The 24,951-nt window shown below is 45.2% G+C and overlaps 1 protein-coding gene across 1 annotated transcript; it reads right to left on the reverse strand.

The window, feature by feature from the left end:
- Positions 1-4,191: 4,191 nt before the first annotated feature.
- On the reverse strand, positions 4,192-24,869 carry NSUN2 (NOP2/Sun RNA methyltransferase 2). The gene is made up of 19 exons (XM_064161223.1): positions 24,610-24,869; positions 24,383-24,540; positions 24,139-24,243; positions 23,665-23,770; positions 22,886-22,957; positions 20,860-20,944; positions 19,561-19,753; positions 18,600-18,674; positions 17,630-17,760; positions 16,596-16,669; positions 15,443-15,573; positions 13,834-13,930; positions 12,235-12,410; positions 11,546-11,638; positions 11,007-11,142; positions 7,743-7,823; positions 6,842-6,980; positions 5,840-5,879; positions 4,192-4,742 (listed from the first exon to the last, which is right to left on the reverse strand). The coding sequence occupies exons 1-19, from the start codon at positions 24,706-24,708 to the stop codon at positions 4,349-4,351; spliced, it is 2,385 nt and encodes a 794-aa protein (XP_064017293.1). The 5' UTR covers positions 24,709-24,869; the 3' UTR covers positions 4,192-4,348.
- Between the last annotated feature and the right edge of the window lie 82 nt (positions 24,870-24,951).

The following is a 24,951-nucleotide window of genomic DNA, read 5'->3' on the forward strand; positions in this document are numbered from 1 at the left end:
GATGTGATTCAGCTCCAGCATCCTCGGCGCAGCCAAAATGGAGTAAGGCTGGAAGAGCAGTTGGTGTGAATGCTAAGCAGTGCAAGAGGAGTTCTGCTGCTTTCAGGGAGCACAAATGGTTCCCAGCCTTTGCAGAGTCTTGCACAGGAGGTGTACCTACGTTGGCTTGCCTGACACCACTCCTCCATTGCCAAGCAGAAAAGAAATCTGTCTCTGGGCCTCACTCTCTGTATTTTTTTACTTTTATAATGTGTTTTATTTTATATATATATATATATCTGCATCCATATACACAGCTAATGTATCTAACAGATAACAGACATTGTGTATACTTGTACAGAGTCATAGAATGAATCATAGAACCATAGAATGGTTTAGGTTGGAAGGGACCTCAAGGATCATCCAGTTCCAACCCCCCACCACAGGCAGGGACACCTCCCACTAGAACAGGTCACTCAAGGCCTCATCCAACCTGGCCTTGAACACCTCCAGGGAGGGAGCAGCCACAGCCTCCCTGGGCAACCTGTGCCAGTGTCTCACCACCCTCACTGCAAAGAACCCTTTCCTAACATCCAGCTTGAACCTCCCCTCTGCCAGTTTAAACCCATTACCCCTTGTCCTGTCATTACAAGGCCTTGTCAGTAGTCCCTCCCCAGCCCTCCTGTAGGCCCCTTCAGATACTGGAAGGCCTCTATAAGGTCTCCTTGAAGCCTTCTCTTCTCCAGGCTGCAGACCCCCAGCTCCTGTAGCTTGTCCTCAGAGCAGAGCTGATGCAGCCTCCTGAGCATCTTTGTGGCCTCCTCTGGACTGGCTCACAGTTCCCTGGCCTGTAGCTGTAGTTCTTTAGTCAAAAAGCAATACTGCCTTGGGAAGCACAGAGCAACAGTTATATCCTAGTTAAATACAGCCACAGGTCTGGTAGAAGGCTCAGTGGCAAGTGTGGGCAATACCCCTGGAGTGACGGAGGCATGGATGCTCCATGAGCAACACCACACCCTGAGGGCATGCAGCACTGAGCTGCCCTTGGTTCCTCCAGAGCAGGCCCTTGCTGGGGCTTGGCATGGGCAGGAAGGAGCCTCAGACGCCTCTGCAAGGTGCAGGCCTCCCCACGCCGTGCACTGACTGCCCTGAGTGGCAGCTGCAAAGCAGAGCAGCAGACATGGGGTGCCACAAGTGCGCCTGCTGAGTTGGTCAGAGCATTTGCTTAGCAGTAACAGAACTGCTCTTGTGTCCCTTCGCTCTGCTGGGGGTTGTTTACAAGATGTGTCCTGGAGCCACAGCAGTGCAAGATGCCATGCCCAGCTCAGCTCTGGCAGCAGCGTGGCACGGGCACACTGCTGCTTGTTTGCATAGAATAGAATCACAGAATCAGTCAGGGTGGGAAGGGAGCACAAGGAGCAGCCAGTCCCAAGCCCCTGCCATGCCCAGGGACACCCTACCCTAGAGCAGGCTGCACACAGCCTCAGCCAGCCTGGCCTCAAACACCTCCAGCCATGGGGCCTCAACCACAGCACAGTGAGGAGAGGCTGAGGGAGCTGGGAGGGTTTAGCCTGCAGCAGAGGAGGCTCTGGGCAGAGCTCATTGATGTCTACAACTACCTGAAGGGAGGCTGTAGCCAGGTGGGATTGGGCTCTTCTGCCAGGCAGCCAGCAACACAGTCTCAAGCTGTGCCAGGGGAGGTCTAGGCTGGATGTTAGGAGGAAGTTGCTGCCAGAGAGAGTGAGTGGTATTAGAATGGGCTGCCTGTGGAGGTGGTGGAGTCATCATCCCTGGAGGTCTTTAAGAGGAGGCTGGATGAGGCACTTAGTGCCATGGTCTAGTTAATTAGAAGGGTTAGAACCATAAAAGCAATCATGTTGGAAGAGACTTCCAAGCTCATCCAGTCCAACCTAGCACCCAGCCCTAGCCAATCAACCTGGTTGATTCTATGATTCCATGAAATGAAGCTTAAACTGCTGCTTAGCAACACTGATACAGCATCAGCAGGCATAATTCAGCACAATTTTGTTTCTTCACCGAAGTTTTAACACTTGACCTGATAATTTGCAGAGATCATGAAAGCACAACAAGATTATATGGATTAAAATCATTCCTCATCAGAATTAAGTACTGCAGACTGTGACGCCGCTGAGAACTTCATCATGACACTCATCTCCTACCCTTCTCCTGTTTCAAATGCTGCGTGTCAGAATAAATGCTAGGGTATGAAAACCACTACTGAGTTTCAAGTCTGAAGTTCCAAGTTGCTTTTATCTTTCTTCCTTGTATACTTTTAAGAATGAATGGCTGTACTTTGCATACATCTCTGTTCAAAAGAAAACCCTGCTGTGCTGCTCTTTCACCCCAGTCACAGCTCTCAGTTCCAAGAACAAACTCAAACCTTAGCAAACTGCAAGGGCAAGGACTGATTTTTTTTTTAACCTATTTTACAGCCTCTCAAGAGAAAAATGAGTCCCTGTCACTGGCTCTTCACGTGAGACTACTATCAGAGGACATGGCATTATTTTGCTTTTGTGTCTCTCCCTCAAGAATATTCCCTTTGATGAATTAGTTCAAGGGCAGGCATCAGAAGGTCTGCTGGGGCGAGGCACAGCAAATGGATCCAAGCCACATCAAGAGTTCATCAATAAAAACAGAGTAAAGTTCAATTTGAAACACACCACAAATATTTGTTATCTTAGAATGGTCTAGGTTGGAAGTGACCTCAAGGATCATCCAGCTCCAACCCTCTGCCATAGGCAGGGACACCTCCCCCTAGAACAGGCTGCTCAAGGCTTCATCCTGGCCTTGAACACCTCCAGGGAGGAAGCAGCCACAACCTCCCTGGGCAACCTGTGCCAGTGTCTCACCACCCTCACTGTAAAGAACTTCTTCCTAAGACCTAGTCTAAATCTCCCCTCTGCCAGTTTAAACCCATTACTTGTCCTGTCATTACAAGACCTCATCAATAGTCCCTCCCCAGCCTTCCTGTAGGCCCCCTTCAGATACTGGAAGGCCACTCTAAGGTCTCCTCAAAGCCTTCTCTTCTCCAGGCTGCACAGCCCCAACTCTCCTAATCTGTCCTCATAGCAGAGCTGCTGCAGCCCTCTGATCACTTTTGTAGCTCTCCTCTGGACTGGCTCCAACAGTTTCATGTCCCTCTTGTGTTGGGGTCTCCAGAACTGCACACAGTACTCCAGATGAGGTCTGACAGGAGCAGAATAAAGGGGGACAATCACCTCTCTTGCCCTGCAGGCCACACTGCTCTTGATGCAGCCCAGGACAGAGTTATCACTGTGGTCCCAGCAGCTGACGATCCCTTGTGTTACTGCTCACTTCATCTGAGGTCGACTTGATACAAGTATAAAGAGTACTACTGAAACTAAGCCCTAAAGGATGGCATCTATGTTGTTAAGTTTCTGAGGCAGCCACCTTTCAATTAATTGATTGGTTGATTTAAAAGTCAGATTAAGTAAACTACCTTTTTGAACCTAACCTCTTTTAAACTTTTACTACCCAAGATTTATGCCAACAGACTTCATTTAAAGAACTGTTATTTCAGCTCCAAAAAGGTATCTTGCAAAAATGAAAGATGACAGAGAAACAGATGAGCACAGTAGACACTTTCCTGTATGACCTGGTATGGGTGATCCTGCTCTGGCCTGGCGGGTGGTGGACAAGATGATCTCCTGAGGTCCCTTCCAGCCTCTGACATTCTGTGATTTGAGGGAGTCACAGACTTAAAAAAAGGCAATTTCACCCTAAGAGTTTGAGGCAGAACAGCCTGCCTGAAGGCCTAGTTAATGACATTGACTAACTGTGCCTAACAAGCAGTTTGTAACTCTGAAGAACCTCACACACACATTCTGCTGCTCCTTTTTCCTAGGATGCTGTGCACAGCTTCTGCTAACCAAGTTGCTAAGGTACCCTGTATGTTCACACTGCCCTAAGTATTCACACTGGGTAATAGGTGGGGTATCTAATCTTAAAAGAAGTCTGCTTATATAGAAGACCTTGAGTAAAGCCCCAGTTTTCAGTTGTGAAGGAATTCTTAACCAGTGACCCAGGCAAGTTCATTTCCACCTGTCCCTATTCCAGTTCACATAGGAGCTTTAAGTTTCACTTGTAGAGGTTGTGTTGCCAGCAACAGACACACAAACCTACCCGTTCTGTGGAGCTTGAAGTGTCAAAAAGAAGACAGACTCGAAGAGAAAAAGCTCATGATAATTTTAATTTAAAAAATAAAGACAGGTGAAAGGTTAGAAGAGGAACATCCCATTCCAACTGAAATTTAAAAACACATTTCCATGATAAAAGCAGAACTCTGGATCCGAGCCTCATGGAAGCGACCAAGGAATAGGTGAAGAAATTAATCCGTGGCAGCACTTGGATCTATGGTTTTCTTTTCCTGGCTTATATGACTGTTTTTACTGGATTGATCTAAATCCTCATTTTCTGTTTCCATAGCACTGCTTTCCACAGGACTGTGGGATGATTCTTCACCTATTTCTGCTTCCATTTTTGTGACTAAATCATGTTCTTTATCTTCCACATCCATTCCTTCCTCTGTTTGTGCCAGCCTCTGCTGAACTTCTTCCTCCGTTTTACCGTCTGATTCCTCCTCTTTCCTCTTTGCTTTAAACACTTCAACTCCCATCATCCTCAGGTAATGAAGCCTCTCGTTCTTGGGCACAAAGGCACGGAGTGATGTCTTTCCTTGCCAACCACACAGCACTATAGGACACTGAAGATCACCAGGTTTTCTACAAACAAGCAGTTATGTTTAGCCAACTAAGAAAATGTTAATCATCAAGACTTAATTTTACAGCCATACCCTGATAAAGAAGTGCACAATCTTTAATAGGGACTGTGTTTTAGTTCTTTATTTGTAGATGCAGTGTATTGATCTTAACCTCAATATCTAAACCAGCTACCACCTGCTTGTCTCCATGCAAGCAAGCAAAACCCCTTCATCTCAATGCTCTTGGATTTCTCCAACAGGCAAAAGAATTTCCTGGTTTTAAAAAAACAGCAAGTCCCAGCAAGACAAAATGTGACATTTCAAAACTTCTCAAGAGCTTCTAATACTCTGTCAACAGAAATGAAGAATTTCAACATTTTCTGGTCCTCATACAGAAACAAGTAATTAAGATGCAGGGATAGTGTGGACCTCTGGCAAAAACACTAATTCCCTGTTATAAAGCTCCTCAGTTTCAGAGGGACAGGGATCTGCTGGAGAGGGTCCAGCAGAGGGCTACGAGCATGCTGAGGGGACTGGAGGGCATGGCTTCTGAGGAGAGGCTGAGGGACCTGGGGCTGTTTAGTCTGGAGAAGACTGAGAGGGGATTGGATAAATGTTTATAACTATCTGAGGGCTGGGGGTCAGGAGGGGGGGGACAGGCTCTGCTCACTGCTCACTGGACAAGGAGCAATGGGAGTAAGTTGCAGCACAGGAGGTTCCACCTCAACACAAGGCAGAACTTCTTTCCTCTAAGGGTCCCAGAGCACTGGCACAGGCTACCCAGAGAGGTTGTGGGGTCTCCTTCTCTGGAGCCTTTCCAGGCCTGTCTGGATGTGTTCCTCTGTGATCTGTGCTAGGTTGTGTGGTCCTGCTCTTGCAGGGGAGGTTGGACTCCGTGATCTCCTTGGGTCCCTTCTAACCCCTAACATCCTGTGACCTCCATTTCCTTTAAGAACACACAGGCAAGATGGCCTCTTTCCCTCTTAGATTCTTCGTATCCTGTCTGGCTTTACAGTTGACCTGACTGCATCTTTATGCTTCCACTGCTGTTCTTGCTGACTGAAAAATTCTTCTCCAAGATTTAACAAGGTATGAATGGAAAACATCACATCTACTTACCCAGGGTCTGGGTCATACTTCAGAACTATGCTTCCCATTGCTACCGTGCAGAGGGGAGGGAGGAACACAAGCAAAACAGGTATGTTACTTAGTACAGTGCTAAACTGAGTGTAGTTTGAAAACAGTCAAGAAAGCAAGTTGTTAGCCATAGAGGATGAACTGGTTAGGAGCTATTTCCAACAGTACACTAAACTAGAGACAATACAGAAATAAACCTTTTCTTTTCTTCCTTTTTTTACATCTCAAACCAAAGTATTTATAGTTACAAAAGCAGCTGTCGACCCTGCCCTCCTCCCAGACAAATTAAAATGCCAAAGCAGGCAGTAGATTAATTTACTCAGTAAATCTAAGAAGGATCTTCAGTAAAACGATCCTAAGAGTAGGCCAGGCCAAGCTTTAAAAAACTGTTCTTCCTATTTTGTCTCACTGCACACTCAAGTACAAGGACCAGCAATGACCTGGAAAGAAAACAACATCAGCCAAAGGCTGAATGTGAGCCTTCATCTCTTCATGTATCCAGAGCAGAGGAAACAAAACTCAGGCATCAGTAGAAAGCACTCTTCATATGCAAGAAAATCAAGTTAAAATCTGAGTAACTCTATTTGATACATAAAATCTTGGGGTTTTTTTTATGGACAAGCAGTTGCAGATGGCAAAGAGTTGCTGCTGGAGCACTAAGAGGCATAAAGATCAGTCTCACCTATAAAATCTTTGCCTATCAGGTATTTTGAACGCTGCCTTTACAGCGCTGCTGCGCAGAAGCCACAGCTTTGGCAACTCTTTGGTTCCCTGGACATCACAAACCTGCAAGGCTGTGATCAGAAAGGACTACAGTTTCTAGCAGCAGACTGGCTTTCAACAATGTTCCTTCACCTACCTAATAAATGTATTTAAGATCAATTTAGTCAGCATTTTTTTAACCCATTTCTGTGACAGGGTTTTGAGAGTCTTCCCTGTAATGAACAGCAATCATTTTGGCATAGCACAGATGAAAAGGCTTACCCATGTCTTTGACCTTCTTCTGTGTTTCACTGCTAAATTTACTTAAGAATGGATTTTCCTGAGTTAGCAGAATTTTAACATCTTCTATGCAGACATTTATAATCCTTGCATGAATGAAGGGGTAGAGAGTATAAATTCCCTGTTTCATAAACAGATACAAGTATTTCAAAATGCAATCTCTACTTTGATGGAAAAATGCAAAAAAAACAGTTATGTCCTTTAGCTACTAATAGAAAATAATTTACTCTGCTCTTGTCAGACCCCACCTGGGGTACTGTGTGCAGTTCTGCAGCCCCCAACTCAAGAGGGACATGGAACTGTTACAGCAAGTCTAGAGGAGGGCCACGAAGATGCAGAGAGGGCTGCAGCAGCTCTGCTATGAGGGCAGGCTACAAGAGTTGGGGCTCTTCAGCCTGGAGAAGGTTTAAGGAGACCTTATTGTGGCCTTCCAGTATTTGAAGGGAGCCTACAGGAAAGCTGGGGAAGGACTACTGGCAAGGTCTTGTAATGACACAAGGGGTAATGGGTTTAAACCGGCAGAGGGCAGATTTAAGCTGGATGTTAGGAAAGGGTTCTTTGCAGTGAGGGTGGTGAGACACTGGCACAGGTTGCCCAGGGAGGCTGTGGCTGCTTCCTCCCTGGAGGTGTTCAAGGCCAGGTTGGATGAGGCCTTGAGCAACCTGTTCTAGCGGGAGGTGTCCCTGCCTATGTTGGGGGGTTGGAGCTGGATGATCCTTGAGGTCCCTCCCAAACGAAACCATTCTACGCTTCTGTAATTCTTACATTTTACAGCACTCTGCGCAATGCAATTTGCTGTTAAGCTGATAAACCTAACAGCAGCTGTGCTACAGGCTCTAGAGGACACCCAAGTCCCTCTGAAAGTGCAATGCTATCTCATTACCTCTTGTGCTAATCTGAAAGCGCATCCAAACTGTTCGCCGTCACTGTTGCGCGACCAGACTTTGATGCCTGTGTTAATAACCTGCCAGCAGTAAAGACAAGAAGCATTGTTAAGGAGTGTAAATTCTACATCACCACTCTGAACTTTGTTTCTAATGACCTGTTTACTTGAAAGGAGGAAGAAAGAATAACTCTCCTGCAATGTTTCTCATTTGCACTGGACACTTGTGATGGTTTGAGTGTTACCTGACCCCCAACTCTTATGAAATCACCCAGACTAGACTCAGCCAAACTGGAAATTAAGGAATGAAGCTTTCTATTTACAGCTCAGCACAACGTACAAGCAGATAGTTACAATCTATACAGCTATAGACAGAAATAGACAAGCTGAAAAGTACTACAGAAACACAACAGCCCTCCCAGAAACCAGAGTCCCCAGGAGGGGCTCCCAACCACCCTTCCACCTCCTTTCCATCCCTCTACCTTATCCCAGAGTTTGCCACACGAGCAAAGTGGGTTTGGAGGATCAGCCACGGGGGTTAGGAAGCACAAGGATTAGTTACACAGAAAGCAGGATAGGGAGAAAAGTGCAGGCAGCCAGAGACATACAGCAACTGTGTTACCCATGTTTATGTCCTTGTTTCTATACATCTCAGCAAGTCTATGAGTGAAGCAGACATCACCACTGTTTCCTTTTGACAGCCTACAATCTACACAGACATCGCCACTGTTTCCTTTTGACAGCCTACAATTCTTCTCACCAAAATATTCCAGTTAGGCTCAAACTAGCACAACACTGAGTTAAATTTGCATGAAAATGTATACAAGGAAAAAAAGCAATTCCCAGTACTTCACCATGAATGCCTTTTACTCCTTCCTTTCCATGCTGAAAACTGAATGCTGTGCAGAAGGGGCAGTATAAAAATGAGGGCAACAAACTACTAAGATCTAATTTTAATTTCAGGTTGAGTAAGAGTTTTCCAGGTGATTCTGGGAAAGCCAAAGCAAGGACATGACTTTAAAAAACACACAAGGGCTTAATATTAGGACACTGTATCCTTTGCAGTACCCAAAGTCTTGCTGTCTAATATAATGCACCAGTTTCTCAGCATCTTGTCAGTTATGTGGCCCTTTCCTGCATGTTTAGCCTGGAGAAGAGGAGGCTCAGGGCAGACCTCATTGCTGTCCACAACCACCTGAAGGGAGGCTGTAGCCAGGTGGGGTTGTTCTCTTCTCCCAGGCAACCAGCAACAGAACAAGGGGACACAGTCTCAAGCTGTGCCAGGGGAGGTCTAGGCTGGATGTTAGGAGGCAGTTTTCCCAGAGGGAGTGACTGGCATTGGAATGGGCAGCCCAGGGAGGTGGTGGAGTTGCCATCCCTGGAGGTGTTCAAAACAAAGACTGGATGAGGCACTTAGTGCCACTGTCTAGTTGACTGGATAGGGCTGGGTGACAGGTTGGATCTTGGAGGTCTCTTCCAACATGATTGATTCTATGTAGGATAAAAGGAGAATTATTTCTACATCTCAAAGATTCAAATATCCTTGGGAAATTGTCAATATTCAACTAGACAATGCCCCAAACTGAATCTGATCTAGCTTCAAAGCTAGCTCTACTTGGGACAGAAAGCAAGCTGGGCTCCAGGACCTCATTCTAACTGAAAGTCCTCAATAAATTTTAAGACAATCTTTAGCATTTGCAAAGTACTTTCCATGGGGAGTCACATTAAAGAAAAAATCAAACCAGCAAAACCCCAAATCCCTCTATTTCACAAAATACACTTTATCCTACTGTCATTCAGCTCAACAACTTTTCAACACGTTCAGCTGTTGAAATCACTTTGAGATCATGTCCCCATGTAACCCAGCCAGCCAACAGTGCAGCTGGAGCTATGTGTTGCTTTTAGTAGGCTCTCAAAGCCTTTCATACTTTTATAATTAAGGGACTCCTAAGCACCACAGTTTGAATGTCATCTGCTGAATACACACAAAGGCCACATAAAAAGGCTGGTACAGTGTAAGAGGGAAGAGCTGGTTTGTGTGTGATCAGGAGTTACAACACGCAGGGGACTGGAGCACTGCTTGATGAGGAGAGGCTGAGGGACCTGAGGCTGTTTAGTCTGGAGAAGAATGAGAGTGGATTTAATAAATGTCTATAAACATCTGAGGGCTGGGGGACAGGCTCTGCTCACTGCTCTCTGGCATTGGACAAGCAGCAATGGGTGTAAGCTGCAGCACAGGAGGTTCCAGCTCAAGACAAGGAGGAATTTCTTTCCAGTAAGGGTCCCAGAGCCCTGGCACAGGCTGCCCAGAGAGGTTGTGGAGTCTCCTTCTCTGGAGCCTTTCCAGGTCTGTCTGGATGTGTTCCTGTGCGATCTGTGCTAGATTGTGTGGTCCTGCTCTGGCAGGGGTTTGGACTGAATGATCTCCTTGGGTCCCCTCCAACCCCTAACATCCTGTGAGGCTGTGACAATCACTAGGTTATAAAGATAAGATCCGGGGGAAGCAGGGCTTGCAGGTGTGCGCATGAGCAGTAGGGAAAGATGGGATGGAACAGAGAGAGGAGGAGTTTGGTTCTCCTCAGTTCAGAATTCTGGGATGCACTGGACACACCACACAGAATTCTGAGCAGATATAAACTGAGAGCATGGGCAGGGGAGCTGGAGCAGCACCAGTCTTACCACCGTGATGGTGTAGTTCCTGCTGGGGATGCCTAGCTGCTGAGATGGCAGCTGACTGCCTCTGCTAGCTACACATCTTGGGAGCTCTGCTGGCCACTGGGATAGGGCGAGCAGAGCCTGCCCCTCCATCAATAGAGCTACTCGGGATTGTTTGTCCTATCCTGTTCAGCGTTGTAGTGTCTCCCTGTGGCTGCAGCACGTAAGCCACAGGTATTTTGTATATATCTTTCTCGTGATGCTTTTAGTGTTTAAGCTATAACAAAGCATTGAAACTCTACCCAGAGTGGGGTACCCATGTGTGAGAGCATTCCCTGGTCCCATAGAGCTCACATATATATATATATACAGAGCAGGCATGTACTCTTCTCCTCTGCTGTTAAGCTTACACCTGACAAAAAGCATACTGATTTTAATTTTGAAGACTGTTATTTACTTCTTAGAGACAATTTTTCATCTCTAACAGACAAGGGATAGAGAAAAAAATGGTCTATTCAGTGGGCTAATCCTCTACAACAAGCTCAAAGTTTGAGACAACCACTGATGCTCATGATCTCTGTTGTGAGAAGCTGAAGAGATGGAGCATACCTTCATCTTCTCACTGTTGTTCAGCAGCACGTTCCTTAGCTCCTTAGAAACCATGTACAGCTGTCTCTTCTTTCCTTCTTGAGTTCGAGTTAGCAAATTCATCTTGGGAAATGATGGGTCCAACGCATAGAACTTCCTGTGGGCATAGTAATTTTCTGGTTAACAGTTCTCAAGCTGGCTCTGCAAACACTTAACACTTTGGGCCCACACAAAGATCAGACTTTCTAGGATGCATGACATCACGTCCCTGCCCATGGCAGGGGGGTTGGAACTAGATGATGCTTGTGGTCTCTTCCAACCCTGACTGATTCTATGTCACAGACACTGAGATGGACTTAAAAATATCCAGTGCAAACTGCAGTTGGCTGTTTTCATTTAAGGAGAGTTTAAGTGTTGAGACAAGAGGCACCTGGGTGCAAAGTTAAGGAAAAAGTTCTCTGTGTGACCATCCAGAGCCCTCTTTTGTGATCAACTGAACTACAAATATTCTTGAACTACTAGGAATCTTGCTGCCAAAACAGAAACGTTCTGTTACTTACTGGATAGGAAGGAACAAGGGATCATCTTCAGGGAGAAACACAAAAGGGTCTTCTTTAAAACCAAACAACTTCATTTTTTTAGATGGTGGTGGTCTGAAAAGAGAAGTGTTGCATTGTCAATGTTAGTAACTAAGTATTTGTTTCAAGCCCAGTATATTCAGTTCATTTAGTCAACACTTGCCTAGTGCAATACTATGCCAGACAGAGTAGTCATAGAATCAACCAGGTTGGAAGAGACCTCCAAGCAGATCCAGTCCAACCTAGCACCCAGCCCTATCCAGTCAACTAGACCATGGCACTAGTGACATTTTTCTGTGCTCCAGTAAGACATTACCCACAATTTAACTTCTACAAAACAAGGAAGTGAAAGTAGTGCTTGAAAACAGAAACCACAAAACCAACTAAACACAGATTTCAGAGGGAGTAATTGTAAAGGCAGCAGATACGTGCCAAAGGTTAACTTCTGAAAGCATTTTTTTTCCTAACAGTGAAGAAAAGAAACAGACTTTGACAGTGCCAGCAAGCACTCCTAAGTTGCTGAAATATGAGACAATGTGGAAACAGAGGACAGCTGGGCAGATTCATTAACTCTTCTTGATCAACTTCTAAATGAGTCCAGTAATAAAAGAACTACAGAACAGTCAACGATTACAAAGCTGTCACAGGGCAAATAATTAACAGCTTCTTACCCACACACTCGTTCCTTTTTGCTTTGCTCAGTGCCCAAACTCTGCTGTTCTTGAGCTTCTTTAGACTCCTCATTTTCAGCAAGTGCTGGTTCTCCAGTAGTACATTCACAACCATTATCTGAATTAGCTGCTGTCACTTCAGAATCTGCTGCTCTTTGTGGTAAGTTCTGATGAACCTATTTCAAATTAGTTATTACCAAGGAAGCAGAAGTAGCATCTAACTTGGAACAAAAGGTACCTATATTTTCTTTCTGCATGTGCTTCATTCTTACCAGTCTGGACACAAGTACTTAAACAGATCCATTTAGGGAGTTAATCTGATTACTACATCAAAAGACCATTTTAAGATACTGATCTGGACAACTTCTCCCCAGCTGCCCAAGAAAGTTATCTTTGCACCACTTACAAAATGGTGCACGAGAACTCCTAGAGAAGAGGAGGCAGGATCTGCTCTTTTCCTCCTAGTGCTCAAAGTGACACATCCTACTGCTGCATGCTTTCTGCATGCAGAACTTTGACTAGCACAAACTATTTGGACCATGCTTGCTTCTGAGCAAGTGCTTTTTCCTTATGGCTACACACCATTTGCACATCGTGTGCTCTAATGAGGCAAATCAAAGAAAGAGAAACAGCTAAAAGGGATTCATAGCATCAGTCAGGGCTGGAAAAGGACCACAAGGATCATTCAGTTCCAACTCCCCTGCCATGCCCAGGGACATCCTACCCTAGATCAGGCTGGCCACAGCCTCATCCAGCCTGGCCTTAAGCACCTCCAGGCATGGGGCCTCAACCACCTCCGTGGGCAACCCATTCCAGGCTCTCACCGCTCATTGGGAAGAGCTTCCTCCTCACGTTCACTCTGAATCTCCCCACCTCCAGCTTTGCTCCATCCCCCCTAGTCCTGTCACTCCCTGACAGCCTAAAAACTCCCTCCCCAGCTTTCTTGTAGGCCCCCTTCAGATACTGGAAGGCCACAATAAGGTCACCTTGGAGCTTCCTCTTCCCACAAGCAGTTTCTCTCAAAGACATGAGCAATCTGAGAGATCAAATGAATCACACAGGCTTTAAATCCTGTTGACAGGCTTTTAAAGAAAATTGACAACAAATGGATTAAAGTCAGATATCTGACTGTCAGCTGTAACAGTTTTACATCCAATCCTGCTGCTGCTGATCTGCTAGACTAATCTGCCTGTGAATCACTCCTGAGTAACCCACCAGAGTAAGATGAATTGAAAGCATAATTAGCTTACAAGCTAGCAGAAAAAAGCCTGCAGCAGGAAGGACCACACACAGCTGAAGGAAGTAACAGCTTTAGCTATCCAGTTTAGTCTGCTTCTGTAATTCTTTCAAAGCCTTACTTTTATGTTCAAGTTTTACCTTGGTATGATTTCCAAATCCTTTTTTAATTCTCTCTTTTAAAAAGAGCATTTAAAGAAAGTTCTTAAGGGATTGCAGTGAGAGACACACTGAACTAAAAGTGAGGGGCAGACACAAAACAGTTACAGTATGGTTTCTGTTATGTAAGCATTCGAAAGAAACAACTCCAAAACGTTTAGAAATAGTAGAGGTTCACATTTTAGATCTTTTAAATGAAGTTACCTTAGGCTGGCGCTTATTCCATGGCATTGGAGACTTCTTTATCAACACAGCTACAAAGAAACCTCCTGTGTTCTGGTGATGGGGCAATATCCTAAGACTAGGGGGAGGAAAAAAAGACTAATCAATGTAATGCTGTGTATTCAGCAGCAGCATTCAGGCTCTCAGAAAGTATTAGAAGTGTCACACTTTATATTTACTTTTAATATAAATTAATTATTCCCAATAGGATTGTGCAGATTTCATTTAGCAAGCTAGAAACCCCAGCTGAAATAGAGCACTCTGGCAAAAGAGCATTCATTTCACTTAGTACATCTGAGCTTTACCCACTCAGAATCACAGAGTTACTGTGGCTGGAATAGATCTCTGAGATCACCAAGTCCAGCCTATGACCTAACACCACCACAGTGCTGTCTACAACTACCTGAAGGGAGGTTGTAAGCCAGGTGTCCAGAGAAGGGTGATGAAGCTGGTGAGGGGCCTGGAGCACAGCCCTGGGAGGAGAGGCTGAGGGAGATGGGAGTGTGCAGCCTACAGAAGAGGAGGCTCAGGGCAGAGCTCATTGCTGTCTACAACTACCTGAAGGGAGGTTGTAGCCAGGTGGGGTTGGTCTCTTCTGCCAGGCAACCAGCAACAGAACAAGGGGACACAGTCTCAAGTTGTGTCAGGGGAAGTATAGGCTGGATGTTACGAGGAAGTTCTTCACAGAGAGAGTGATTGGCATTGGAATGGGCTGCCCAGGGAGGTTGTGGAGTCACTGTCCCTGGAGGTGTTCAAGAAAAGACTGGCTGAGGCACTTGGTGCCATGGTCTAGTTGACTGGCTAGGGCTGGACTGGATGATTTTGGTTAGCTAGGTTGGACTCAATGATCTTGGAGGTCTCTTCCAATCTGTTTGATTCTATTCTAGTGTTATTTCTAGAGAAATTTCATCAGGCAAAGCTATCTCCTATACACATTGCCTTAAAACACCTCCAGGGTTGGTGGCTTCATCGCCTCCCTGAGCAATCCATTCCAGTGTCTAACTGTCCTCTCCATGAGGAAGTGCTTCCTAACATCCAACCTAAACCTCCCCTGGTGCAGCTTCGGACCATGTCCTCGTCTGGGAGAAGAGCCCAACCTTATTATAGCTTCCCTTCAGGCAGTCATAGAGTGTGATAAAGTCTCCCCTGAGTCTCCTCCAAGCTGAACAGCCCCAGCTCCCTCAGCCTCTCCTCCTAAGACTTTCCCTCCAGTCCCTTCACCAGTCTTGCTGTTCTTCTCTGGACCCACTTTTAGAGTAGCTTGTAAAGGTTTTCACAGCAAGTAAGTCACACTGCTACAACATTAAAGTTTTACATACTTTCCCACTAGTTTTGGCTCTGTAGATCTCTTGGATGCAAGGAATTCAAGCTGTCTGCATGAGTACTTATTCATTCTTAGCAACCTGCAATACTTTTTCAGTTCAATGGAATTAAATATTGTGTATTGGCATTACAAAGGACATAATCAGAACAGACATATATAAGCACAGGCATGTACTGGAACAGATTCCTAGTTTGACCTGGTTATAATTTGCCCACCATCAGGCAGGGGAACTAGCAAAACCTCTGGATGTACTCTGCAAAATCCTACCAACGCTCTAGATTCATTGCCTTTAGCTTCTCTTCATCTGTCACGGGAAACATAGTGGGACGTATTTGTGTTTGTCTGTTTGAAGGCACATCTTTCCACTCTTCAAACCACTGTCCATCTTTCAACATAACCTTCAAAGGAGTAAATATAAACACTGTGAAGAACATAAGTCACCAGTTAACAAGTTTTCATCAAAATACTTTCAAACCAAGGGTCAGATGCCCCCAAAAAAGTGAAGTTATTTTCTAGTAGAGGAAATGAAGTTCTTTAAACTGCATTGGTTCCTTTGTGCACTGTATGTAGTGCAAGACATTCCTTACACCTGGGCTTTTGTGCAGTGTATGTGTGCAAGACATTCCTTACACCTGGGCTTTTGTGCAGTGTATGTGTGCAAGACATTCCTTACACCTGGGCCTCTGTGCACCATAAGTGTGCAAGACATTCCTTACACCTGGGCCTCCGTGCACTGTACGTGTGCAAGACATTCTTTACACCTGGGCCTCTGTGCACTGTATGTGTGCAAGACATTCCTTACACCTGGGCCTCTGTGCACTGTATGTGGTGCAAGACATTCCTTACACCTGGGACTTTGTGCACTGTATGTGTGCGAGACATTCCTTACACCTGGGCCTCTGTGCACTGTATGTGGTGCAAGACATTTCTTACACCTGGGCCTCTGTGCACTATAAGTGTGCAAGACATTCCTTACACCATACAGTGCAAGACAGTCTTTACACCTGGGCCTCTGTGCACTGTATGTGTGCAAGACATTCCTTACACCTGGGCGTTTGTGCACTGTATGTGGTGCAAGGCATTCTCTGCAAGACATGTACAATCTCACACTCACAGACTGTGAAAATGAAGGAGGAAGGATAACTTAAGAAGTGGCTGAAATGATGTTGCCATCTACAGGCCACATGCACACAAAAGAAAAGGGTATTACGTGAAAAAACATAGTAAACAAGACAAAGAAATTAAGAGTAAAAAGAGGAAAGCAGATGACAAGAAAGATTTTTAGCCCTCTCCTCAACAATGCTACATTGCCTAAAGCTCTAAAGAGTAAACTGCTGCCATTACTTCGTTTCCATCTCACAATTGCCTGATTTGACACTCCACCAGATCTGCCACTTTACAGACATATCAAATTAAGTACCTTCCATTTTGTAATTCCTGGCATCCTCTTCAAACCTGGTAACTCAGAAGAGACATCAGCAAGTTCTAAGGCACCTGAAACACCAAGAATATAAACACTCTTGAGAACAGAATTTGAGTTATATTCCTAATAATTACCTTTTATGAAAACAAATTTGAACTCTCTCAAGCAGTTCCATGCCCCTCTTGAACTGGGGTGCTCAGAACTGGACACAATACTCCAGATGTGGCCTCAGCAGGGCAGAGTAGAGGAGCAGGAGAACCTCTCTCAACCTACTAGCCACACCTCTTCGAGTACACCCCAGAATGGCGTTGGCCCTCCTGGCCACAAGTGAGCATTGCTGGCTCACTGTCAACCTCACATCAACGAGAACCCTCAGATCCTTTTCCTCTTCACTGCCTTCCAACAGGTCAGTCCCCAACCTATACTGATCCCTAGGGTTGTTCCTTCCCGGGTGTTAGACCCTACACTTGCCCATGTTGAAGTAAAAAGATACTAAAGGTATCACCTACATGTGCACAAAAACCATTCCTCTAACTGCTTAAGTACACCCTTAGTTTTTTACTCCTATGCAGTACACAGCAGTAATGTCCTATGTAGTGTTTTCAAAAGGAAACAAGGATGTCAGACAAGGAAACAAGGATGTCAGACAAGGAAACAAGGATGTCAGACAAGGAAACAAGGATGTCAGACAAGGAAACAAGGATGTCAGACAAGGAAACAAGGATGTCAGACAAAGACTCCAACCAGTGGAAATGCTAGAGGAACCCAACTAATGCAGATGGAATTCCACAGGTCTGCAGAAGTCTTTTGTGTTTCATTAACAGTACTTCTTTAGGCTTTGCATCTGCACCTGATTTAGGCCCATTTAAGACTGCTCATACCAATACTAACGAAACCCTACAGGTACCAAAAAAGTTACTGCTGCTTTGCTTACCAGGAGCATTTTACTCACACTATGCTCATCACATGCACATCCTTTTTAAGGCTGGGAAAAGCAGATTTTGTCACTCTGTCCAAGCTTGCCTTCTCACCTTGACTCTTTTCCAGCAGAGATGCGATCACGGCTTCGTTTTCAATGGGATTCAAGGAACAGGTAGAATACACCATCCTCCCACCTTCTGCCAGCTGCTCCACACCACGGGTTGCAATTCTTAACTGCAATCTAACAGAACACACTTGGTCTAGCCAGGCTTGAAGAGCCAGAAAGACTGTCCCTCAAGTTCATTATAGGTGAAGCTATACTGCAGTCACAGCCGTTCACTACCTGATAAGCTTTGAGCCTAATTGGAGTATTTTAATGGGAGAAATTAGGTCACTGGCTGTGAAAAGAAAATAACAGTGATGTCTACATTGCCCATTCATTCTGCTGAAACATGTAAGAGCTTATAGGCTACCTGTGCACCTGCAACTGAAATAAACCCTGCAATTGCAAAGGCAAGCAGTAACAAGTCACCACAGGCCAGCTGAATTGCCATTACTGATGGCATTCCTAGTTTGTTACAACCAGGCAGTAAAAGGCCCTAAGATTTTTTTCATCAGTGTTTTAAATTAGTTTTTACTGTGCCTTTGCTAGGCTAAGTACTCATTTATCATTAAGCAACATAATTCAGTGTCAAGTAACTGAAATTGTTCGTGTATTGCCTCTAACACTCCATAAAGTCTTTAAAACATTACTATCAAATTTTACAAGTCTCTCTATTTCCTAATAGTCTTTTATCTGCCTCATGTTCAGAGCCTCAACCAAATGATTCCTTCCCTGTTTTATGAGCTGCCTTGTCTAAATTAATTCAGTGTCAGACATTCATAAGAATTTAGATTCATATTCTTCACTTCTCACATTTGAAACGCTACACTTTCTCTGAACAGCACATAAGCTCAACGTAACAGAAAAATGATTCTTAGTCTTTGCTTTGCTGCATAGGTGAATGCATGCAGATGTTAAAGACACAGGGAAAAGAGGAGACAGAAACCAAAGTGCAGAGGCATAATAAGCATTTTTACCCATGAAGCTGCAAACTGTTCTGTGTTGTCCATTTTTTCCATACATCAATGTTTTTCCTCATAGTTCCATCTCCACTGTAACAGATTAAACAGATTTGTACTAATTATCATTTACAGGGGCAAAAAACAAGTCCCTTTCCCATGTTAACTGGTTCTCCTGTGCTGTACTCTTTGCTTCTCTGCTATCTTTGTATTTTAGCATCCTCAGTGCAAGTCTAAAACTTGAAGGTCTTCAGATCATAGAATGGTTTAGGTTGAAGGGACCTCAAGGATCATCCAGCTCCAACCCCCTGCCATAGGCAGGGACACATCCCACTGGGGCAGGTTGCTCAAGGCCTCATCCAACCTGGCCTTGAACACCTCCAGGGAGGGAGCAAACACAACCTCCCTGGGCAGCCTGTGCCAGAGTTTCAGCACCCTCACTGGAAAGAACCCTTTCCTAACATCTAGTTTAAATCTCCTCTCTTCCAGCTGAAACTCATTACCCTTTGTCCTGTCACTACAAGACCTTGTCAATAGTTCCTCCCCAGCCTTCCTGCAGGTTCCCTTCAGATACTGGAAGGCCACTATAAGATCTCCTCGAAGCCTTCTCTTCTCTAGGCTGCACAGCCCCAACTCTTGTAGCCTGTCTTCACAGCAGAGCTGCTGCAGCCCTCTGAGCATCTTCATGGCCTCCTCTGGACTCACTCTAACAGTTTCATGTCCTTCTTGTGTTGGGAGCTCCAGAACTGCACACAGTACTCCAGGTGGGATGACCAACTTTAAATACCACTTGGAATGAATAAAGTTCACCTTGATCTGGTATCCCCTTAGGTAAGACAGGTTAAACCATTCACCTGTTTTGAAAGCTACTATAAATCCTAACTTCCTGTGCAACTCCAAAACAGTAACTCAGCCAAACAATTCTAGCACTGCACTTCATGCAGCAGCTTCGGTGCCTTGACGATTACATGCAAGATACCTGCAGGGGACATCACATAATATCCTGTCATAGAAGAGAATCTCTTTTCTTCCATCAACATCTATTTGTAGATTAGGAATGCTGGAGGCATCATGATTTACCACCATGATACACGGACTGTTTAATCTCTTAGCCTGATGAACCAGCAGATAGCAGCGTTTGTTGTCGACATCATTAGCAATTACAAACCCCTCTGGGAACACAAAATAGTGGAAAGATGTTTTACTGTTCAGCAGCTAAATAGTTTTACACAGTTTATTGCCTTATCTTCAAAGTTTTGTAAAGCTTACACTAGATATTTATACCCAAGACTGCTGATGAATACCTTAGCAAACATAAAAGAACATAAAGATGTCAAGGATTAAATGATGCACCAAATGCAGCCTCAAACGTTTTGTCTTTCATGCAGTGGACATACAGCACTAGCCAGGGTCTTTCAACTTTTCACTCTCAAATTAGAGAAAACCTCCACTGCCACCAAAGGGTGCATCAGATTTTCCACAGAGCAGACTTGCTCTCAACTGGAAGCGTTCCATGGGCAGTATGTATGTGAGCATCTAACTGAAAGCTTCTGTAGCTTAAAAAAAGGTTAAATATCCTGACCTCCAAGATCAGCCAGTCCAACCTAGCACCCAGCCCTAGCCAAACAACCAGACCATGGCACTAAGTGCCCCAGCCAGGCTTGGCTTCAACACCTCCAGGCATGGCAACTCCACCACTTCCCTGGGCAGCCCATTCCAATGCCAATCACTCTCTATGCCAACAACTTCTTCCTAACATCCAGCCTAGACCTGCCCTGCCACAACTTGAGACTGTGTCCCCTTGTTCTGTTGCTGGTTGTCTGAGACAAGAGACCAACCCCACCTGGCTACAGCCTCCCTTCAGGTAGTTATAGACAGCAATGAGCTCTGCCCTGAGCCTCCTCTTCTGCAGGCTGCACACCCCCAGCTCCCTCAGCCTCTCCTCACAGGGTTTGTGTTCCAGGCCCCTGACCAGCTTTGTCGCCCTTCTCTGGACACATTTCAGCATCTCAACATCTCTCTTGAATTGAGGGGCCCAGATGACATACAAAAATTAAGCCCTAATCACATCCACTGTAGTCTCAACTATGAAGACAAATACCTAACTCATATCCTTCAAATCAAGTCCACAAGAGTTCAAGTACTTCCCATGCCATTCACTTTGGGAACTTGCATGTTGTTAGATGCACTACCTATCTGTGGTGTCAAAAACAATGATCTTCAAGAAAGAGCAGAAATTTGAAGTCACAGAAGCATTTGGCACTTTGAGCAGACTTACTAGGAAAAGCAACATTCATGTCTGCGTGCAGCATTTCAATAAGTTGTGCAGTCTTGGATCCAGGTGCAGCACACATATCCAGAATCTACAAAGACCAAGAAGTTAAAGAAAGAGCTACTTGGTATTCTTTAAGTACTTGAGAAATACACTACTTGCTCTTGTTCAAATGAAGCATTTCTTGCATATACTTGCAGAATGATGATGGTTCTGAACGTGAGACTGGCAAAAACAAAGTACAGTTTCATTTTTTCTGTATGCTTCATCTCTGGGGCTCTAAAATGTAAAGAAGGCTTTGGTTTGCAGCAAACAAATACATCAGCTGAAAAAAACCCAACAAACTTGTGCTGGTTTGGGACTAACTGAAATATTTTACTGAGGGAAATTAAATCCTTAGCTGTGAGAAGAAAGAAAATACCAGTACCTTGGATCACTCACTCGTCTGCTGAGAAATGCAACAGATCAAAATATAGGTAAGGCACTCACTGCTCACACACTGCTCAGCTCTCACTTTTGGGCTGTGCCTGCTTTCTGGTGGTCTGGTCTCTGTGGCTGCCTCTGCCTTAACTCTAATCTGACCTAACCCTTTCTCCTCTAACCTCCTTGTTGTCTTTCTGGCACCTCGCCTCAGACCTCCAGATATACATGGGTTGATCTGGTTATTTCTGAAGGGAGGGAAAGAGGGAGAGGATGGGGGGATTGGGTCAGGAGCCCTCCTGGGGACTTTGATTGTTTCTGGGAGGGGTATTGTGTTTCTGTACTACTTTTAACTTGTATACAACTGTATATCTCTGCTTGCATATTGTGCTAAGCTGTAAATATAGCTTCATTCTTTAACCTTCAGCCAGATGAGTCTAGTCTGGGTGATTTTCTTAACTGGGAGGGGGGCAGGTAACTCCCAAACTATCACAAACTGAAAGAGTAATCTGCATATATATAGGGGCAAATAGTCCTTTTATCAGCTCACAAGTAATTATGGCTGAAGTCATCTGGATCTGTACTTACACCCATATACATTGAGAGTTACATTCAAGTGCAAGTAGCACTTCAACTATGAGTAAACTAAACAGAAACAATTCAACACATCTGCACTGTAATGCAAAACAATCAAAACACCATAAACTGTTCCTTTCTATAACCTGGAAGAAGTACTTGCAAAATATTCAAGTTTCCCATAAATATTCAAAAGGCAGCAGAACACCACAGCACCAACACCTGATTTCAAGCATATTTCTTCCTCCTGGCACATCACAAACTTGATAATTCACAGAATTCACTTTTGCAGCAAACCATTTGACAGCTAACACTGTTTTCTTAAGTAGAGAAACTCCAAGTCTTTCTTCTTGCCTACTTATCTGAAACATACAACTCTTATCTTCTGGACCTTTAGCTTCAGTAAGACTTAGCTAAAATCAGACAACAGGATAGAAGATGACAATGAACATGACTTAAACCAACAGAAACCTAAAGAGCATTTGCTGACAGCTTCAGAGAAGATGTGTAAGTGCTGTACACAGCAGTGTTAATGTATCATGAAACACAGTCAGTAACACAGTGCTGTATCTGCCTAACAGATTTACAGAGCATATAAACCTATTAGCATTTAAATGTGAGGAGATTTATAGAGCTTCAAAAAGCAGAGAGGGCTGAAAACTACCCAGTACAGAACATTATCATTTGGCTCTGGAAAACGACATCTGTTCAGAACGTGATGGGTAGCAGGAAGTTAAAAACAGTCATCTTACTTTAAAATGGGATTGAAACATGAATATATAACATAAGTGAAGCTAATTACATTTACACTTTGAAAGTAAGATTATGCAGCTGCTTAGAACCTGTTTCTTACAGGGTGCTGCACATAGCTGTAACAGTGTATCTGTGATCTGAACACCATTGTGACCCGCTGTTTATGTGCAGAATGCAAACCACACACCAACACAAAACAGAACTGAGTGGCAGCATGGATACTGCTGTCATCTGTTATAGTTCAATCAAATCATGTTCTAGGGAAAAAACATTCGAGAGTTACCTTATGATGAGGGCTAACATTAAGCAGCAGAGGTGGGATCATACTAACAGCCTCTTGGCGACTGATGTTTCCCTTGAAAGGAAAAACAAACATCAAAACCAAACTCCTTCTAATTGCACAAAGGAATGCATTTCTTTTGCAGCAATTTTTTCTCCATCTCTACACAAAAATATTGTAGTAGAAGAATCTCTATATAGCAAAATAAGAAAGCAATCCAAACCATAGTATTACAAACCTAGGATGAAATTTGGTTAATATTTAACAACAACAACCAACAATATTTTACTCTACTAAAATTTCTGATAATTGCTTTTTTTTTTTAAGGTCCATAAGTGTAGTTTTGGCTCAAGAGAGACAAGAAATTGGCTTTAATCATGTGAGAAACCTCCATCACTAAAGGTAAGTCTTTTTAGGTACAAACTTTGATCAGATTTTTTCATATATATATATATATATATATGTATTACAGGACCATGTTTTCATATTCTCAAGCCAAAACCCAACCAAACAGCAACAGCAACACCTTCCCCCCAATAAAAAAAACAAACCTACAAACCAAACCAACAACAAAAACAAAAGCCCCAAACGAAGAAGCAATTAGTTTAGGAGAAGTACTTGTAACTGCAGTTAATGTGCCAGAGTCACAGGCTGAATCACTGCAAACAGCAACCTGATTCTTCTCAGAAGAGAACATATACTCTCGATTTCTCACAGCAGATTTAAATACAACACTGCCCAAGAGCTGAAATACAAAGAATCAAGATCCACCCCAAACTTACACATTCTGTCTCGCTAACCAGGAACTGATGAAACTTCTCCAGCTGCGGTGACTTACGCAAGATTTTTCTACTTAGGTTAGTGTGCCAGGCTAACTCTTCTGGATACCTGGGCAAAGAGATGGAAAAAAGGCAGTGGTGAAAACGAGAACAGAACCAGTTGGTCAGGCTCCACCTTGGAACACAGCCGGGTGCCTTATTTCATTTCACAGAATCACAGAATTAACAAGGTTGGAAGAGACCTCTAGGACCAGGGTCCAACCTATTCCCTAACCCTTCTAATTAACTAACCCCTGGCACTAAGTGCCTTATCCAGGCTGCTCTCTCCTCCAGGCCTGAAGCCCCCCAGGTGCTCCCCCCCCTACCTGCCCCATAAGGGCGGCCATCTCTTCCTCCTCCTTCTGAAGCGGCTGCGTGATGCGGGGCAACCTCAGCAGGCACATCGCCCCAGCTGACTTACACTTCCAGCTGACTCACCAGCTCAGCGCCTGTGGCATTTCGACTTTCTGGCCATCCACCTCCAGGTCCTGCAGTTCCTTGAAGTACTTTTCCTTCAAGCAGTGGAGAATCTCTTTGGCGTGGCTGCAAGGGAGACACCCACAGGGTAGCTGAAGTCACATCCCCAGCAAGCCTCGGAATCAAAACCGGCAGACACTTGCCCGTCCCAGGCACCTGGGACAGCGGGGCGAGGCACGTCGGCTCCGAGCCCCACGGCGCCTACCTCCGGTAGCCAGTGATTCGCAGGGTGGCGGGCAGTGGCTCTCTCAGCGCCGCCATGAAGGCATCCCACTCGCCGGCAGGCACGATGCCCATCTCCCGGTAGTACCGCTCGAACAGTTCGTTCTCCTTCACGATCTCGGGGTAGCCGCTGGCCCAGCCCTGAAACGCACCACCACTGTCAGCCCAGCATCCCCGCTGCTCCCCGCCCCGCCTCGGCGCGGCTCTCACCGCTTGGTTTCCGCCGCCATCGTCGCCGCCCAGCTCCTGCTGCCGCTGCCGCTGCTGTTGTTGCTGCTGCCGCCTGCGGTCGCGCGCCCGGCGCCCCATGGCGGCCAAGCGCCGGACGATGCCCAGCGCCCGTCCTGCCGTCGGGGCGGCCGCTCTCGTCCCCTCCACCCAGAAGTACCGCGGGGCCGAGTGCCCTCCGCGCCGCGTGCTCGTGCCGCTGCGCGCATGCGCGGTCCCTCCCGCAGCACCGCTTCCGTGCGGCGGCGCGGCGCGCCCCGACGTGACGACATGTGCGGTGCGTACCGTACCGCGCCGCGCCGCCGCCGCGCCCGCAGAGCTTCC

This window comes from Pogoniulus pusillus, chromosome 21 (genome assembly GCF_015220805.1).
Source record: "Pogoniulus pusillus isolate bPogPus1 chromosome 21, bPogPus1.pri, whole genome shotgun sequence".
Taxonomy (NCBI): domain Eukaryota; kingdom Metazoa; phylum Chordata; class Aves; order Piciformes; family Lybiidae; genus Pogoniulus; species Pogoniulus pusillus.

Coding starts and splice junctions, on each gene's coding strand:
- NSUN2 (XM_064161223.1), bottom strand. CDS start 24,708: ATGGGGCGCCGGGCGCGCGACCGCAGGCGGCAGCAGCAACAACAGCAG. Junction 11,639..12,234: donor AAAAAGGAACGAGTGTGTGG/GTAAGAAGCTGT, acceptor TTCTCTTTTCAG/ACCACCACCATCTAAAAAAA. Junction 4,743..5,839: donor AAGTATGACCCAGACCCTGG/GTAAGTAGATGT, acceptor GCTTGTTTGTAG/AAAACCTGGTGATCTTCAGT.